This window comes from Moschus berezovskii, chromosome 28 (genome assembly GCF_049115385.1).
Source record: "Moschus berezovskii isolate FMDL1 chromosome 28, NW_MosBer_1.0, whole genome shotgun sequence".
Taxonomy (NCBI): domain Eukaryota; kingdom Metazoa; phylum Chordata; class Mammalia; order Artiodactyla; family Moschidae; genus Moschus; species Moschus berezovskii.
Genome location: NC_142487.1, coordinates 20,752,476 through 20,772,613, shown reverse-complemented (window position 1 = coordinate 20,772,613; position 20,138 = coordinate 20,752,476). Strand labels below are relative to the sequence as shown.

The following is a 20,138-nucleotide window of genomic DNA, read 5'->3' as shown; positions in this document are numbered from 1 at the left end:
TAATTCAACACTGACGAAGACTCGATGCTTTTGAACTGTGGTGTTGGAGGAGACTCTTGAGAGTCCCTTGGACTGCAAGGAGATCCAACCAGTCCATCCTAAAGCAGATCAGTCCTGGGTGTTCATTGGAAGGACTGATGCTAAAGCTGAAACTCCAATACTTTGGGCACCTGATGTGAAAATCTGACTCACTGGAAAAGACCCTGATGCTGGGAAAGACTGAGGGCAGGAGGAGAAGGGGACGGCAGAGGATGAGATGGTTAGATGGCACCACCGACTCGATGGACATGAGTTTGAGTGAACTCCGGGAGTTGGTGATGGACAGGGAGGCCTGGCGTGCTGTGATTCATGGGGTCGTGGAGAGTCAGACACGACTGAGCAACTGAACTGAACTGAACTGAACATCCAAACAATGGAGTATTATTCAGTGATAAAAAGGAACCGCTACGAAGCCATGCAAAGACAGGGAGGAACGTTAGTGAAAGTCGCTCAGTCGTCTCCGACTCTGCAACCCCATGGGCTGTACAGGGGATCTTTCCAAGCCAGGCATAGAACCCAGGTCTCCCGCATTGCAGGTGGATTCTTCACCAGCTGAGTCACAAGGGCATTATAAGAGAAAGAAGTTGATCTGAAAAGTCTACACACTGTGTAATTCCAACTATACTACTCAGATAAAAGTAAAACTAAGGAGACTGTAAAAGATTCGTAGTTGCCAGGGGTTATACATTTCATTATACATTTGTTAAAACCAAAAGATACACAAAGAGCAAGTGAAGTCACTCAGTCGTGTCCGACTCTTTGCGACCCCATGGACTGTAGCCTGTTAGGCTCCTCCACCCATGGGATTTTCCAGGCAAGAATGCTGCAGTGGGTTGCCATTTCCTTCTCCAGGGTATCTTCCCGATCCAGGGATCGAACCCAGGTCGCCCGCATTGTAGGCAAACGCTTTACCCTCTGAGCCAGTTATTTTTTATTTTTATAAATAAAAAAGAGCGAACTCTAAGGTAAGTTACGAATTTGGAGTAATAACAATGTGTCAGTGTAGCCTCATCACTTGTAATAAAGGTGGGGGAGGTTATGCCTATGGGGAGAAATGGCAGTAATGGGAACTCTCTGTAGCTTCTGCTCAATTTTGCAATAAACTCAAAGTGTCCTTAAAGGTAAGTTGATTCAAAAGAAAAAAAAAAAAAAGTTTCTTCAAGACTAGACACAGTTTGGAAAAAATGTTTCTTCATGATTGGACATGACTTGGTATTTGATAAGAATGCTGTGGATGAGAGAGAAAGAAATTATGTCACCCAGACTTCCATCTTAGATGACTCAATGGATACAATCGATACATCCAGGGCAATGGGACTAACAAAAAAAAAAAAAAAAAGGGACAAAGTTAACTCTGAGGTAAGAGAGAAGTTGCAGAGGAAAGCAGATTCCTGGTTTAAACTTCGTATACTGAGAGTCATTTGGTCCTTCATTTTTTCTCTTTTAGATTTGGAGGTCCAGGCTTTGTATCTTAACAAGTTTCACTGGAAAATGAAAGCCATTGATGGCGTTAGGTAGAGCATGATCCTGACAGGAAAATGCAAAGGATGTATACATGCCTTCATGATGTAAGGCATGATGACTTACAGAAAAGAATATGGTTTGAGGGTCTGTAAGACCTGGGTTCCAAGCCAGCCTTGGACACTGATTAGCAGTGGGGCAAATTCTTCAGAGCATTGGTCTCTTAGTCTGCTCCGGAGGGATGTTTCCTCAAGGCCGGTTGCAAGAACATGAATCTTGGCACAAAGGTGCTCACACAACGGAAACACGTGTTGGGTTACACCCTGGGCACTTCTCACAGTTTAACTTGAATGTGACAGCTGTTTCAAAATAGAATGCAATTTGGTAAATGGAATAATGCTGAACATACATATGGGACTGCCCTGGGGGTCCAGTGGTTAAGACTCTGGGCTCCCAATGCAGGGGGCCTGCCTTCCAACCCTGGTCAGGGAACCCATATGTTCTGGGGGCTTCCCTGGTATCTCAGATGGTAAAGAATCTGCCTGTAACACAGGAGACCTGGGTTTGATTCTCAGGTCGGAAAGACCCCCTGGAGAAGGGCATGGCAACCCCTCCAGTATTCTTGCCTGAAGAACCCCATGGACAGAGGAGCCTGGGGGCTACCGTCCCTAGGGTAGCAAAGAGTCAGACATGACTGAGTGACAATCTTTATATACGGACGTGATGATGTACTAGAAATCTTCTGAAACAGCCCAGAAGTGAAGACTCAGTACCATGCTTTTAATGGAGGGCATTCCACTCTTTTCTAGAGAGCCTATGCTTGTGCTTTCAGATAAACCATACTATGTAGTCAGTTCTCAAGACATTTCAAAGCCAGAAAACAAAGGACAGCATGTCTTTTTCTCTTCTGCTGCTTCCTTGCTCTTTCTTCCCTCATTCTTTTCTTACTACCTTCCAAACGACAAATCTCTAGGAGCTTTACCTGCAGGTATTCCAAAGTACAACGAAATGGTGTCTGCATTATTCAATATTAACTAAAACCCTACCGAGTGCTAAATATGACAGGAACAGAAACACAACCACACAGAAGATTTAACAGCAAACCTACAAGATTAGAATGAATGTGCAAAGCTTTAAGTAAGGTGTGAACGTCATCCACAAACTAATACAAATGTTGAAATAAATAGAATAGAATTCTCCCATCGATGAGAGCCTTCTCTGTGGAGAGCTGGCATAGTCTAAAACAGTGAGGTCAGTGGAGTAGGGCTCTTTCTGCTTTCAATATGGTGGACTGACTGACTAGTATGAGCGTGCGTCTTCATGATGAAAACTGGCAGCCCGGCCAATGGTGACCACACTTGTAGACACACGTTTGCTCCATCAGTGACCTATCCCGTGTCAGCCTTCTACCTCCAATTTCTGGGGTAGAAAAGGCCAAGCGCAAATGTATGAAAAGGTTACTCATTATAAACTGAGAAGTGGAAAAACTCATAATTTTTAAAACATGTGGAACACATGTTCCCCAGGTAAGACCTTGCACTCCAAATGTCAGGCTAGAATGAATTCTTAAAGCTGAGTTATAAAGCTCTGAATACAGAGTTTATAATGAAAATGTTGACAGGCTCTCGGAACCACTATAGTATAGAAAATTTAATACGTCACCTTGTTTTACAAGATTTTACTGGCTTAGAAGAAAATTAAAACATTTAACATCTTTCACTTCACCAAATTGCTTTCCTCCTCGAAAGTGTGGGGCCATTTGTGGTGCTATTTCATTTATAAACATCCTTTTTATTGTTACCAGGCTGAACACATACATTCTCAGCTTTGCACTCACGTTTCCCTTCCCAAGCACTAAAATGTTTATTGGGACAGCATTATCGTGTAATCTTATTCACATTTTCTGAAGGTATGTTAAGTTGTGAGAGTTCTGATGGGGAAAGGGATGAAATTATTTACATAGCTGCAAAGGCAATATAACTAATGCTGATCATTTAAATATTTTCCATGAGCCTTTCAAAAAGCCTTTTTGAAAAAGACACATTTGTCCTGCACACAAATTCTGAGGGAAAAAGACTTCAAATAGATAGCTTAGTATTGAAGGAAACAAATTTAAACCCTCTGGCAAAATAAGATGACTGCTAGCATTTTTTCACATAAATAGACAAAAAGCATAGCATGGGGGAAAGTTTTCTAAGTCAGTTACCGATAATCAAGATTTGTATGAAAGCACAGTTAGTAATCCAAGTCATATTATTAACACGACTCTCTCAACCCAAATAATAATTTTATATAATGGGGGTAACCAGTCAGTGTGCAGTTCATATGCCCTCCCAGAAAGAGAAGGAAGCATCCCATGGTTTGCTGGCCCAGAGAAAGGCCTTCAAAGTGAGGACAGACTTCACTTAAGACTTTGGCTAAGTGAGAATTAAGAGACGTTGTGTTTCAACATCATTAAAGAACCAAACCAAGCTCTAACGAGTTTGCCCATCTAGAGAAGTTAAGAAGGTATAACACGATCCGTCTTCACGAATCATTGACCAGTGGAGGCGCCGTGTGTATGTCTCTGTGTGTGTATTTTATAAGGACACAGTGTGGCACATTTCATGTTATAATGGGGGGAAGCTCAGGTTACCATGAGTACAGGAGGATGGAGACTTTCCTAGGCTGATGGACCAGGTCAAGATTTCTAAAGATGGATTGCATGATTATAGTCTTTAAAAACATTTTAAAAAGGAGAATGAAAGATGGAGCATGATGGATGAGAAAGGAAGACGTAAAGGATGAAAAGCAGTGAGCATCAGAACATGCATGTTCAGGAAACTGCCTTTGAATTGCGAGATTGGGATTGACATCATGGGCACTGCCATGTGTAAAACAGCCAGCGCGGAGCTGCTGCAGAGCACAGGGGGTGACCTAGATGGGTGAGGGCGGGGGGATCATACATATACATAGAGCTGACCACCTCATTGCACAGCAGAAACTAACACAATATTGTAAAGCAACTATATCTCAATTAAAACAACAACAATACAAACAAACAAAACGGAAGGGAAGCATTTGGACAGGATCATGGATGGGGCTAAAGGCACGGGCAGAGGCCAGACTCTGAAGGGTCTTCAGGCCACCAGAGAGAGTTCTTGGTCTTCTGTGGTGTACCAGTATGACCACATGCCATTTGTACCTAAAAGTATCCCCACGCCATTTCATGAAGTGACATCTACTAGAAGACTCCTGTCACACAAAGCAGGAGAGCAAGGGAATCCTGGGACTCATATGAGATGTATTTTTCTAGAATGCTGTAATAAGAATCTCTCTCTCTCTCTTTTATTTTTAAGTGAGGCAAACATTTGTAATTGTAAAATAACAGTGTCGGGTCATTGCTACTCATTGGAGTAAGCAATAGACTTCAGTGATATTTACAAGCTAAGGAGAAGCCAGTTGGATTCGCTTGTCAACGGCAATAAACAAACACTGACCGCTGATGTTTAGGTCCATGGCAACAGAATGTTCTTAATATATAGGATCTATTAAAATGCTGATACTCTTTAACTCAGAGATGACATTGCTAAGTAGAGAACTAGACCAAATCTTAGAGAACTTGTCAGAAATACACACAAAAGAGGATCCACTAAATGCAAAGTGTTTTGTATACAAATACATAATAAAAGTGAGAAAAAAAATAGAGACAAACCAAATCTCTCTCAACATACAAACAGTAAATCAAAAAATACTATGGAGAATTAAAAACTATGAGGCTGATCTGTAAGGACAAACACAGAAGAATGATAAGCTATGTCATTAAGTGAAAAAAAACAAGGGCCCTACTATTTATAGGATAATCAGATAATCTGGTTTATGTTGAAAACAAACAATAGAAGAACTCCAAACTGTTTTTGCATAATAGCTGCACCAAATTACATTCCGGCCAAGGGGTTCTTTTCCTCCACAATTTTGCCAACACTTGTTATCTTGTCTTTTGTTAACAGTCATTTTCACAAGCATGAGATGATATCTCATTGTGGTTTTGGCTTGCATTGAAATGATTAGTGATGTTGAGCACCTTTTAGCGTACCTATTGGCCATTTGAATGTATTCTTTGGCAAATGTCTATTCAAGTCCTTTGCCCATCTTTAATTGGATTTTTTGCGGGGGAGGGGTTGGCTGTTGAGCTGTATGTGGCCCTTATATTTTTGGGATATTAACCCCTTATCAGATATGTGATTTGCAAATATTTTCTCCCATTCCTTGGGTTGCCTTTTTCATTTTGCTGATCGTTCCTTTTACTGTGCAGAGCTTTTCAGTTTGATGTGGTTCCACTTATTTATTTTTACTTTTGGTACTTTTGCTTTAATCAGCAAAACAGTTTGGAGTTCCTTCAAAAATTTAGAAACGGAACTACCATATGATCCAGCAATTCTACTTTTGGGTATATATCAGAAGGAAATAAACTCACTATCTCAAATTGAAAAAAAAAAGTTTGCAGTGTATCGAGGAAAGAAACCAGATGACTGTTATCAATAGATTGAATGTAGTATCAAATAAATATTTTTATAGAAAACAAACAAACAATGGAGACAGACTGTAGGTTAGTGACTGCCAGGGCCTGCAGGGAGTGGGGGATGGAAATGATAAAAATATTCCAGGTTTAGAAAAGAGTGATTAATATACAAATAGTGAATGAATTACATACTTTTAAAAGGTGACTTTTATGGTATGTGAACTAGTTCTTAATAAAAATTTTAAAAAATTACGTCTACGCAATACGTCTGTGTTTGCGGTGAGAAGGATTAAAGGAGACATTTACTTCATCTGAAACTATATCTTTCAAACCTCGGCCACTCCTGGACTGAGACTCAATTGGAAAAAATCTTAAAGAAATAGCCACATGTTAGCTCATAACATACCCAATGCCCTGCGGGACCCAAAGGATGCCCCTGGAAACGGTGCTTAGATCAAAGAAATACTAATTATTTTTTATGTCATGTTCCAGCCTTTGGAAATGAATTCTCTTTGCAAGAGGAGTCACAAAAATCCAATCCAATAAAATCAACCAGCACTGAAACTTAATGTTGAAGCTATATAGGCTTTATTAATCTTTAAAACACTTTCTTAAATAGATTCCTAGTTGGTGAAATGTTCCAGGTTAAAAAAAAAAAAAATCTCAGCAAATGAAACCTCATGAATAGCCCTTTTAAGGGTAGTAAAGATTCAGGTTACAATTTAACAAAAGACAAATATATTTTTAATAAAATAAATTTTTTATCCATTTGTCTAATAGGAAAACAAATTAGAGGGAATACAAATCAAACAGACTTTATAACTTTAAATCAAGAGATTTAAAACGACTTTTAAAAAGACAACAACAGCAAAAATCCAAGTAACAGGCCTAAAAGGAAGTCACTTGTGCTAACCACATACATTTAACAGTCCCTCTGAATTACTTTGGTCAGCATTAGTAAAATAATCTGCCTAACAGACCCCCAGGGCTTCCCAGGTGGTGTTAGGGAAAGAACCTGCCTGCCATGCAGGAGACGTAAGAGACCCGGGTTCAATTCCTGGGTCGGGAAGATCCTCTGGAAGAGGAAATGGCAACCCACTCCAGTATCCTTGCCTGGAGAATCCCATGGACAGAGGAGCTTGGTGGGCTACAGCTCATGGGGTTACAAAGACTCGGACACGACTGAGCAACTAACACACACTTCCTCCAAAGGAAAACAACTTTGCCTGAAACAATCCACTCCTTGCTAGAAATTTCCTTTCTCCTCCACTCCTGCCTATATGGCTTTCTTAAAAAGTTTGTGAACAAAATTCCTTGGAGTTCCTATCTGCTAGATGGAATGTTGCTTGATTCATGAATCATTTAGTAAAACCAGTTAGATCTTTAAACTGAATCAACTGAATTTTGTGTTTATAGTATGACATAGAGGCTTTGCTAAGAAGAGTCAACTAAACAGAAGGATGACTGTGTGTGCTCTGTATTTATGTCTAAATATCTCTGAGCAACCTAGGTTAGAATACAGACAGGGTAAATTCAGTTGTTTAAAGATCATAATGGGGGATAAATAGGTGACAGAATACAGATTCTCTTATCCACATACATCCCTACTTATACCATTATCTATAGAACTATTTACGTGCAATTACACTGACCTGAGCTCTCTAGATTCCGAGTTAGGCATACAACCTTGGGACTTCATCATCCTCTAGAAATTAGACCAGTTCTTTCGGGTTCCTGAACCTAATTCCAATGTGTATGTGTGAAAGTGATTTCCCACACCAGCAGCGTCTCTCTGGACATCAATGGGTGTCCTTACAGTCCAACTGGATTCTGACACCTATCTGTCTGCTGGGAGACAGCATCAGATTCCACAGGTTAAGGATTTGGTCCTGCAAGATGGTTTCCCTGCCTGTCCACTTCAGATGCCAGTCATGAGCCCAGGTTGTTAACTGTGCTTCTGACTAAATAGCTTTATAAATCAGAGGTTCCTAATGACCTCCTCCTTGGGCTCAGTTAATTTGCTGGAGTGGTTCACAGAACTTAGAGAAAAATTTTAGTCACTAGGTAACCAGTTTATCGTGAAGGGATACGACTGAGGAAGAGCCAGATGGAAGAGACGCACAGGGAAAGGTATGCGGAAAGGCTGTGGAGCTTCCATGACCATGAGTCTGACTCTATGACCATGACCGTGATCTAGTCCAACATCCCCACCTGTCATCAACCTAGACTCGCCAGGAACCTTCTCCTTTTGAGTCTCTATGAAGGCTTCATTACAGAGGCAGGATTGATTAAATCACGGACATCAGTGATCGATTCAACCTCCAGATCCTTTCCTCTACCAGAAGTCATGGGGGTAAGACTGAAAGTTCCAGCACTCTCTTCACTGGCAAGCTTGGTTCCCCTGGCAACCAGCCCCCATCCCGAGATGGGGTTCAGAAGTCACCTCATTCACATAACAAAAGACTCTCTCACTACTTAGGAAATTCTAAGCTTGTAGGAACCCTGTGACGTTATTGGGATAAAGACCAAATATAAAGTTCTCATAAATCACATCCTCACTGCCCCACAGCTCTATAGGGCCTCATTACAGCTGGTTCCTTGATATCTGCATGGCATTTAGAGACAAGGCCCAGTTAAGGTATGTGTGAACTATGCACTGCTTCTCACACACATACAAGAAAACTTAATTGAAAAAAAAAAAAAGACTGCTTTTCAGATGCTTTGGGAAGGTTTCCCAAACTGCCTTTCAGTTTAAAACACTCTGACCTCTGGGACTAAGGCAAGAGGTTTTGTCTTTTATACAAAGTCTCCAAAGAACTTGCAAAATGTAGCTCTGAAAATACTATGACATATTGTACTATATGAGTGTGTGTGTGTATATATGTATAGATATATATATGTGTGCGGAGAAGGCAATGGCAAGCCACTCCAGTACTCTTGCCTAGAAAACCCCATGGATGGAGGAGCCTGGTAGGCTGCAGTCTGTGGGGTCGCTAAGGGTCAGACACGACTGAGTGACCTCACTTTCACTTTTCACTTTCACACATTGGAGAAGGAAATGGCAACCCACTCCAGTGTTCTTGCCTGGAGAATCCCAAGGACGGGGGAGCCTGGTGGGCTTCCGTCTATGGGGTCACACAGAGTCGGACACGACTGAAGTGACTTAGCAGCAGCAGCAGCAGCATATATATGTGTGTGTGTATATTAAGACATATACACATTCCCAGGATATTGTGAAATGAGGAGATATATTCGGGATTTACTGTAATTATTTATTTGCTATCAAAAATGTTTATCATTGTTTTGTTGCTCTTGCTTTATGCTGAACTCATAATGGTCCAAAGCACGTTACTGCTGCATTAAGAATATATGGCTCCTTCTTGCACACTAATGGCTGCCTAGTCACCAGAAATCAACTCTGATTTTCCTAATTCTCACGTCTACTGAATAACAGACAAATTTAGCAATTATACGATAAATGACCAACAAATTAGATTATTGAATATGGAATATATATATATATCTTATAAATATAAAGTAGACCATTAAAAAAGCAATACCTGGTGGGTTACAGTTGATGGGGTTGCAGAGTCGAACACGACTGAGCGACTAAGCACAGCATACAGCATGCCTTCTCCTAAAGAGGTATGCTTTCACTGACGGTATTCAGCACTCTCATTTCTGTGTATGAATCTCGATGGGAAAAATCTAAGACGATTTAGGGGCTACATACACTGAGATTTTCCATGATTTCTTCTAACTTAGCTTTTAGAACATTCCCTAAGTTTGAATGCAGAAGAAACCTGCATCTAATATAAGTATCTTCATTAAAGATCTTTGTTGCTAAGTCGCTTCAGTCGTGTCCGACTCTGTGCGATCCCATAGATGGCAGCCAACCAGGCTCCTCCATCCCTAGGATTCTCCAGGCAAGAACACCGGAGTGGGTTGCCATTTATCTTTAGGTATTACTAAATTTAAATAATACATTTTAGCATGGGCATAAAAAACCTAATAGGAAAAAAATCAGTGCCAGTTATAGGTTCATAAAAGTAAAAATGTTTTATTAAAGGAATCATCAATCATCATTTCATCAGAGATTTACAATGATGCCACCTGATCTATCTGCTTTCTCTGATCTATTTTTGTAAGCCCGACACTTATCAAACAACAACAAACCCTCTTGTATTCCAAAGGGGTCTTCCAGAATTCAAGAGTTTTTGTTTACTCGGTCACAAAGAGTCAGACACAACTAAGCAACTAACACACACACACACCACTGTACTATTTTACTATTTAATATTAGTTATCACTAAATAGTATTACTATTTTAGATATTACTTCCTGATTTTTATTACAGCACCAGCAAAAATCACACTGTAACTAGCTTAAGGGTGGAATGAAAAAAAGTGCTCTTAAGATACTGAATTTTAGAATGAATAATTAGCTATTTCCATTGTCATACGAATTAGAATTCATAACAAAGGAAAGCAAATGAAAGGTTGGAAGATTTTTTTAAAGTTATTTTGTTGGTGTTTCTAATATAAAAAGCCCTGTCAGGTTTGTTTTTGTAATTTTCATCACGTAGAAGATGTCTTTCTACTCTGCATATTTTTTCAGTAATATATTTCTATACTAATTTTATTGCACAGTTAACTGACTTAGGAAGGAGGCAACTAAAAACCTACTCTTTAAACTGCAATTATTTAAAGTTGAGGGTGTGGGAGTGTGTGATTAAGTAGGTATTAGGACAATATTTGTGATTATTCCAGTTTTATTTGGCAATAAAACTAAAAGAAAATTATAAGATTAGCACACACACAACAGTTACTTACAACACCACAGTTCTTCCTTATATTTTCTTTCTAGCTCTTGTTTTAACCACAAAGCAAAAGGAACATTTAGCTAAGTGAAGATAATAAAGACCATTAAGAATTATGCAATTAGAACAATGAATTTTCCTGCTTACCATTTGAAAATAAATAGTATTCTATCAGTATAAAATCTAAAACTTTACTCTGTATCTGAACCTTCCCCAAAATAGAATTTTGAGACCTTTCAAGGGCACTGGGATACATTTTCCAACTTGCTTCACTGAGTGAACTTGACCTACTAGGCAAGATCCTTATATTTGTTTCTGTAGAGAAAAGGAATATGAGCATTTTTTTCCCTTGCTGTTTCCTTTCTATAACATTTGAGTGGCCCGAGGCAGTGTAGTTTATTCTCTCTTCTCTTAAGACAAGCTCCCTTTCCTGTTTTCTTTTAAGTAAAAACGTAAAGGTCAGGTTATCATTTCACAAAATGCTCCATTCTGCTGAGGCAATTTTAGTTCCTCTCACCATAATATGCTTTCACTAATTATTTCATAACTCATTTAAATGGGAGGCATTCTGGAAGAGAATTCATTGAAACAACTCCTCAAGTAACTAATTTTTTTTTTTAAACTCAGGGGAATTTTAATTATAATGCCTGTGTTATTTAAAGGCAGAGTGCTACAATTTGCATCTTGAAACATCTATTGTAATAAGGAAGTAAAAAAAAATATGCTCCTGAATGAAATAACAACTCAAGTAAATGCAATTTAGTTGGTCTTTTATTTTCTTGATTTTCAAGAAATAGAAAAAAAAAATGCAAATTTGGCCTGAATTATAAAACCACTTAACAAGATAAAAGATAACCAAAATCTTGCCCTTATGAAGATTATTTATAAGCTTATTTTAAAAATCACATATTCTCTCCATTTCAGGAAAGATTTATCTTGTGTTATTATTTAATGTATAGTTATGATAGTGAAATCTTCTAATCTTAGAAGAAAACGTACAAATCATAGTGTTTTCCCATGCTGGAGAGAGAAAAAAAAAATTATTTTCTTTACCCTTCTAGGTTCTTCTAAATGGTCTAAAAATTAAATGGACATAAGACAGATTAATAGGAGAACATAATAATTAATTTTGTACAGATGAAAATCCCAGATACATGAGAATGTAAAAGAGCCCACATATATGAGAAGTTCAAAGATAGAAAAGCAAAATGTGGTATGCATTCCATCCTGAGCTAAGAAATGAGATGCAGAACAGGGCTTCCAAGGACAGGAGGGTCAATCACAGGAATACGAAGAACAGACGTTTGGTAATAAGATAGCTGTCCTGCCACGTAGATGGGGCCAGTTAGATAAAATGCATCTCTGGTAATAACTCTTTTTCTGGGAAAAAAAATCCCCAATTTAAATGCTTCATTTGTTAAGAGACAGAGAGTACTTCCTCTTGAGCCCATCGGAGTTCCACTGCTTTGCGGTCCTTCAGTCGCTAAGCTGTGTCCGACTCTTCTCAACCCCATGGACTGCAGCACACCAGGCTTTCTTATCCCTCACTATTTGCTTTTAGCTCAAAATAACACATCTTGGGGAGGACTGTTCTGAACCCCTACATCCATAAAGAATTGACATTTTCAAGGGAATAACTGGATGAATGAAATCTACTAATATTTTCCCTTTAGTTTATATTTTTGAGAGTTTCATTAATTAAAAAAATAAGTGACTGGATAAGTGGGAAACTATTCACAGTATCCTTAACCCTAGTTCTTACTATACAGTTCATGGAATTCTCCAGCCCAGAATACTGGAGTGGGGAGCCATTCCCTTCTCCAGGAGACCTTCCTAACACCAGGGATTGAACCCAGGTCTCCCACACTGCAGGTGGATTCTTTACTAGCTGAGCCACCAGGGAAGCCCAGTCCTTACAGTGAGAAGCAAAAGATAAGAGAACAAGTGTGTGCCAGTTAGACAACCTGCATTCTAGTCTCTGCCCTTAGACAGTCATTACCTAATTTCACTTTGTTCTCTGTCGTTTTGGGTATCTATATTTCAGAACTTTTTTGAGCATCATGAGGTAATGCATATAAATACATTGCGCAAAGAGCGAAGTATTCTTTAAAAAAGCAAGTCAACGGTTTCAATACTCAAGCTGTAAGTGCTTAAAAGTTAACAAAAAAGGAATCTACCTGGGCACAAGTGCTCTAAAATATACCCTGCAGTGTCTCCTCACACTGGGGAGGGGAGGAGATGGGGTCCCCATTCATCCCCAAGAGTGTGAATACAGGCAGAGGAAGCACTTAAGTTTGGACTCATTGGAAAAGCCCCTGATGCTGGGAAAGATTAAAGGCAGGAGGAGAAGGGGATGACAGAGGGTGAGGTGGTTGGATGGCATCACCAACTCAATGGACGTGAATTTAAGCAGACTCTGGGAGTTGGCGATGGACAGGGAAGTGTGCTGCAGTCCTTGGGTTCACGAAGAGTCGGACATGACTGAGCGACTGAACTGAACTGAACTGAGCTTCTCAGAGCCTTGCAGAAGTGGATGGGCAAGTGGTCATGTGAGTAGGTGGGTGATTTGGATGGTGGCTGTGTGGTGGTGGTGTAAAAATGAGTAAGATGAGTTCTTTCCTGATTATCCGAAGGAGCTCCATAGTGATCTGGTTTTCTTACACATTGGCATTATTTATTCTTTTTTTTTTTTCCTTGAAGGTGAGATTATGTTAAACTCTCAATCTAGACCAACTCCTATGGACCCAGTTTAGGCGAACCTTTTTCAGTTGGAAGGGTATTAAGGAGGCTTGGTTGAGAAGACTGCCCTGCATTTTTTTGTTTCCTCAAAAATGACACGGATATTGCTTGATCTAGACTCAACACCAATCACTCCACTGACGTAACGGTAGATCAACTTTTGAAAAACGAATCTTGTAGTCAAACTGATTTTGGCACTGCAAGCCTTCAAACAGCATAGATTCAACCCTTCAGAAGCTCCATTCAGTCTTGCCAGTTGATCCTTATGGACTGCAAAGGCAGATATCTGATCCAAGACGACATTATTTATGGCTTAGGCTTTGCAGCCTATATTACTCTCTTCCCTCCTTCCCCAAATATGTTTTGCACCATCACATGGGAATACTGAAAGCTATCATTTCCTAGTAGTAACAATTGTAATAACACAATAATAACCATTATTAAGTCTACATATACCATTGCTGCTATTGAACAGGAATCTACTCTGCACCATGGCTTTGTATCTGAGATATTATTTGAAAGCATCACAGCCTTAGGAGATAGATTATTATTATGTCTGATTTACAAAGGAGAATCCACAGGCTTAGATAGCTGATGACCTATGGCACAGGAAAGACATGCCTGCCCAGATGCAAGCTCCTCCTGAATGTTATAGGAAGAAACAAGGAAGCTGGCACACACTTTCTATTTTCTCAAGTAGCCTATGAATATTCCAGTAGAGTCCATCTTCTAATAATTAACTTGTAGACTGTTAAGACATCAATCAACTTGATATCAAACAATCAATCAAACTCTTCCCATCAAGAGTAGGGGCAACAAACAGGCAAATGTAACTAAGCACATCAAGTTCAATAACAAAGAAGTGGAAGAAGAAAAGTAAGAAGATGGCATTGGTCAAAAATTCTCCACAGATGGTAAAGTCCCACATCTTCATTGGTAAAACAAATATCCACCAGAAAACTATTAAACAAGTCCAGTGATTTTCTAGGTACTGAGTGAAAAGAATAGGAGGAGAAGTTATATAAACAAAGTCTGACTCTGCTTCGCTCTCCAAGTGCTCTCAATCTAAAGGTTCTATACAAGGCAGAGAAATACTGTGCCATTTGAGATTAGAGCTGCTGCTGCTGCTGCTGCTAAGTCGCTTCAGTCGTGTCCGACTCTGTGCGACCCCATAGACGGCAGCCCACCAGGCTCCACCGTCCCTGGGATTCTCCAGGCAAGAACACTGGAGTGGGTTGCCATTTCCTTCTCCAGAGATTAGAGCTAATTGGATATAAATACAAGTCTCAAGCTTCAGCCAGCACTGGCCAAGTTGCTTTCAAACAGAGATTTAATATCCCAGGCGTTCCTTATTGATAGAAGTCACCATTCCCAGAAATACTGACAGTCAGTAGCCCCTTACGCTGAGATGTTTAACAGGATGTCGAATGGGCTGGTAGCATTTCACTTCTCTTACCTCCCTTTCTCTCCAGCTAAGTGCGCATTCAGGAGCTTAAAGAGCACTTGAGAATTTACTAAAAAACAGAATGAATGGTGCATGGCAAGATCATTGCATAAAATGAGCTGATTGATTAAATGCAGATTTCATTCGCCACATTTCTTTTTATCAAAAGACTTTGAGAAAGCACAGCTGGAAGAGAAGCATTCTATTAAACGGGCTCTACACAGCACCTGAGGGTAGAGAACAGATTTTTTTTTCTCATCTAAAGTAAAACTACCTGTTACTTTTTAGAAGTGACTGGTTTATTGACTGCTAATGCTTTAAAATGAGATTAAATCAGGCCCATGGTCTTTATTATGGGGAAGATATATTCCCCTTGTGCATTCCAGTGGTTTGGCAATCTTAACCTCAGCAGACATAACATTGATGTATGCTGTGTTGCCAAACAGCAAGGTAAGTGTTTAAAACGCTGTGAACAGCCTTATTGCCTTGAAATGATACAATCTAATATGAGATTGTAACTCAGTGACTGAATCTGCCAGCCTATCCTTGTACAGAATATGAAAGTCAAAAGTCGAAGTCACTTTATTTTAATATCTCACAAGGAAGGGGTTATTCTTCATCGTGCCATTTAAACAGAACATGCAAACCTGAATCTAGATCAAAGGAAACAGAAACCACAAATTTTCAGGATATTTTCATTAACAGCACGTATGTGTGTGCCTTTCAGAAGAGGCATCAAAACACCAGCCTGATTCGTTCAAATCAGCAGAGCTTCCTTATATTGTGGGCTTCCCTTGTGGTTCAGCTGGTAAAGACTCTGCCTGCAAAGCGGGAGACCAGGGCTCGATCCCTGGGTTGGGAAGATCTCCTGGAGAAGGGAAAGGCTACCCATTCCAGTATTCTGGCCTGGAGAATTCCACGGACTGTATAGTCTATGGGGTCGCAACGGGTCGGACATGACTAAGCAACTTTCACTTTCACCTTGTATTATGGACAACTGACAGATGGAATCTCAGTGTCTGAAAATTCTCAAATGTGGGAAATCAAACTGTACGCTTTCTGCTTCATTTGGTGCACTCCAGGAAAGCAGTTTTTAACTTAACCTTCAGCAGTTGGCTCCACTTTTCTTTTTACCTGTATTATTACTTTTTAAAATATTTGGACTATACTGCGTGGTAGATGGGATCTTAAGTTCCCTGACGAAGAACTGAACCCTCATCCTTACATTGGCAGAGTGGAGACTTAACCCCTGGACCACCAGAGAAGTCACTCACTTTTCTTTTTAATCAATCATCATTAACTTGGACTTTTAGTTCTCTCTACATTCTACGCTCTGTCAAATTTCAGCACCTATCCCTCAGAGATCCCAGGTGGCCGACAGCCTCAGTTTCCATGATTAAGATGCCACCTCCCATGGCTCTTGAGTTAAAGGAGAGATTCTGCATCCATGGAGGGTACCATTAGGTAGGTGACCAACTATTGTAGCTTTACCTGGGACTGAAGGAGTTCTCAGGATACAGTACATTCAAGTGCTAAAAGAAGGTCAGTCCAGGTTAGACCAGGATGGCTGACCACTGTATCCTCAGGGGAAGACCCTGCTTACCGGGACATCGTTGCCCTAGGAGAGTCTGCTCTAACTAAATATGAAAGAGAGTCGTTAGTGGGGAAAAGAAGTCAGAAAATAGTGGCAGGAAGCTGAATTTTTGTTCTGATTGTTTATCTATGAGATCTAATTTATTTTTATCATCCTCTGACAAAAATCCATATTTTTTTCAGATTTTTCAGTCTGTTCCATCTTCACTGGAAGAGTACACAGGGAAGTGGTGGCCCTGCTTGATGGTCTGAGCATATCTTATTGCTGAAAATGAATCCTCATTAGTTTTCCTGGATATAGAAAAACCTGCAGCCTGGGAGAGGAAACCAGTATAAATGACTACATTATGGCCTATTCACTTCAGTGACTAGAACTAATGGTTAAGTTAGAAAGGAGCCGATTAAGGGAGCCCTTCAAACCTGTTAACCTACTTGAAGATCTAAATTTATTTCAGGTTGGAGCCATTTGCTTTGTTTTGTGTCTAATATCAAAATTAAAAACAAAAACAAACAGAATCAAAACAGAAACAAAGCCCAGCTTTTAGCTGAATCATTATTGAAATGAGTAAAACTTTAACTCCTCTCCCCACAGAACTCTTAAATAATTATGAGCTGTCCTCTAATAAAAATAAATGGGGGTCCATCGACAGAGGGATGGATAAAGAAGATATGGTACACATATACAATGGAATATTACTCAGCCATTAAAAGGAATGGAATAATGCCATTTGCAGCAACATGGATGGACTCAGATGTCACACTGAGTGAGCTAAGTCATACAGAGAAGGAAAAATATCATATGACACCCCTTATGTGTGGAATATAAAAATAAATGATATAAATGAAATTACTGACAAAACAGAAACAGACTCACAGACTTAAAGAATAAATCTATGGTTGCTGGCGGGGGGGGGGGGGGGAAGGGGGAAGAAATAGGGAGTTGGGATGGATATTTTCATCCCCTTCATTTTCACATGAAATTATCACAACATTGCTAATCAGCTATACCCCAATACAAAATAAAAAGCTTAAAAATAATAATTAAAATAAGTAGGGCAAATGGATTACAGAACATTCAGTACTGTTTCTCTCAAAGTCTACAACCTTTCAAAATATATATAAAAGAAAAACGTTTCATCTTATTATTCAGTTATTGAGTCAATACATTATCAAGTGTAAAGACATTTGGAGGTACTAATCAAATTTTTACTTTTCATTTAAAGATTTATATATTGTAGGCAACAAAATTAAAATAAAATCCACTGCTCTAAAGGTTAAAAAAAAGAACACACATGCACACACTCCAATTTTTCATCCTTCAGTTCAGTTCAGTTGCTCAGTCGTTTCGGCCTCGTTGCGACCCCGTGGACTGCAGCGCGCCAGGCCTCCCTGTCCATCGCCAACTCCCGGAGTTTGCTCAAACTCACGTCTACCGAGTTGGTGATGCCATCAGTGAGGGACGTGAGTCGTTTTCATCATTAGTCATTTTCATCATTTCATCATATGTCATTTTCATCGTTGGTGACGTAAATGGAATTAATTAGGAAATTATTTTTCTATTAATGAAAACACTTCCCTTCAACCTAAGTACTGGATTAACTTGAACGAAATTTTGTTTTGGAAAATCTCATCATGTCAGGTTAATGAGATTAACCTGAGATTCTTCTACTATTTTCCAAGTTAATTCAGAGAAAAAGTCAACCAAGGCTATGAGAAAATAAGCATACATGTTTTTACATTACTTTTCTTTTTCTTAAAAATATACATTGTTTCTGCAAAGATTAGTAATTTCTTTTCAATCTCAAAAAACGGGAGTAAAAAGAAGAGATGAAAAAGAAAGAGGAAAAAAAGGAAATATCCACTCACCTGCCACTGCAACTCTTGCTGTCCGACTAACAATTGACCCAGCGTCCCCTAAAGACGCCTCGCATTGGTAAAGTCCCTCGTCTGGCTTGTGGTGCCTGGAGTGAAGTACGTTTTGTATCAGCAGAGACCCATTTGGAAGTTGCTGCTTCCTCTCGTCCATTCCCAAGGCGAGGTGGACGCCGTCTTTCTTCCACTTGATGACGGGGACTCCCCGGTCAGACTCCGCGGAGCAGTTCAGGAGGACGTTCCCTCCGCGCATAGTCACGGCGTCCGAGGGCTCCGACAGGAAGCGCAGGGACGTGAAAGACTTGATCTGGAAAGCTGCAACGTGAAAGCACGGAGAAACACGTTCACTTCTAAAAGAGCTCACGAGGCAAGCCCTGGCCTTCACAAAACTTTTTTCAAACAATCTGGGTCTTTGAAAAATGTGCAAGAATAAGTGAAACTTAAAAACAAAGAGGGGCTTCCTTCTTGATCCAGTGACGAAACCTTCACCTTCCAATGCAGGGGGGCGAGTTCACTCTCTGCTCAGTCAACTAAGATCCCACAGGCCTCGCCGCCAAAAAAAATATATAAAGCAAAAGCAATGTTGTAACAAATTCAATAAAGACTTAAGTAAAAAAAAGTAAGGATGTAAAGAAGGGGAAAAGTGTCCAACTGAGATAACCACAACTAAGGAAACGATTGGTCCCAAAAGTAATAATGTGGAAAATTAAGAATGTCTAGAAATCTAGGCAAGGCTTTCATCACATATCAATCCATACTTGAAAGCTTAGAAAAGATTAATAAATTTTCCAAATCAAACTAGATATCTTAACGCAGTAATAGTTAGTAGTGGGACAGCTAAGGTTTGAGGATACTTCTGTCTCTACATTCTGATTATACTGTCCATTAAATTTTAAAAAATCCATTCAGACATGGTATTCCATTAATAACTATAACAGAAAAATCAACCCCAAACACGATGGGAAAAATTATTTAGAACAAAGCTCAGGTGAGTTTTAAATAGGTAAGAAATCCCATCTGCAGAAGCAAGACACAATAAAGCTACCACCTAAAGTCACAAATCCCTGATGTATTTTAACTTCCATTCAGATGTTGCTCCTGAGCCGGGAAGACTAGGTGAATATTATAGTTAGAATTTTTTTTCATAAACATACATGAATATCAGAAATCAAAAGACAGAAGAGAAGATTAAGAATCTGGAGGTTAAGGTAGAACAAGAATAGCTAGTTTAAGTGCATTCCTTCCAGGGCTGGTAAGACATCATTTGGCAGAATATTTGGTTGTTGAATCAGAGACTTGGACGAGGTCTTAGGAGGTCATTGGGGCTCACCCTTTGCTCCGAAAGGTGTATTCCTAAATCACTCAAGTTCAATTACTTTCTATTTCATTTTCAATGATCTCTGGGACTACGGATTTACGATATCCCTAGGTATCTTGTTTTAATATTGAATCATCCTTAGAGTCTTAACTAAATTTTCTTGCTTCCATTTAATCTCATTTTGCTCTTGAATCACATTGTGTAACAATGCAGAGAGAACACATCTCTGTAAGAGCTCCTTGTTCTTTTGAGGCAGCATTTAATTTCTTTAAAAACATCACCTCCTCTAAGTTATGTTTTAGCTTCAGTCTCCCCAGGACAATAATCATTAGCCTCCTTAATTTTTCTGTGA

General features: G+C 39.5%; 1 protein-coding gene across 1 annotated transcript in view; it reads right to left on the bottom strand.

Annotated features, from left to right (window-relative positions):
• DCC (DCC netrin 1 receptor) overlaps positions 1-20,138 on the bottom strand; it is an 887,682-nt gene that overhangs the window by 829,716 nt on the left and 37,828 nt on the right. The window contains exon 2 of the mRNA XM_088833422.1: positions 18,463-18,878. Within this exon, the coding sequence (XP_088689548.1) occupies positions 18,463-18,878 (416 nt within the window). The remainder of the gene's footprint in view (positions 1-18,462; positions 18,879-20,138) is intronic.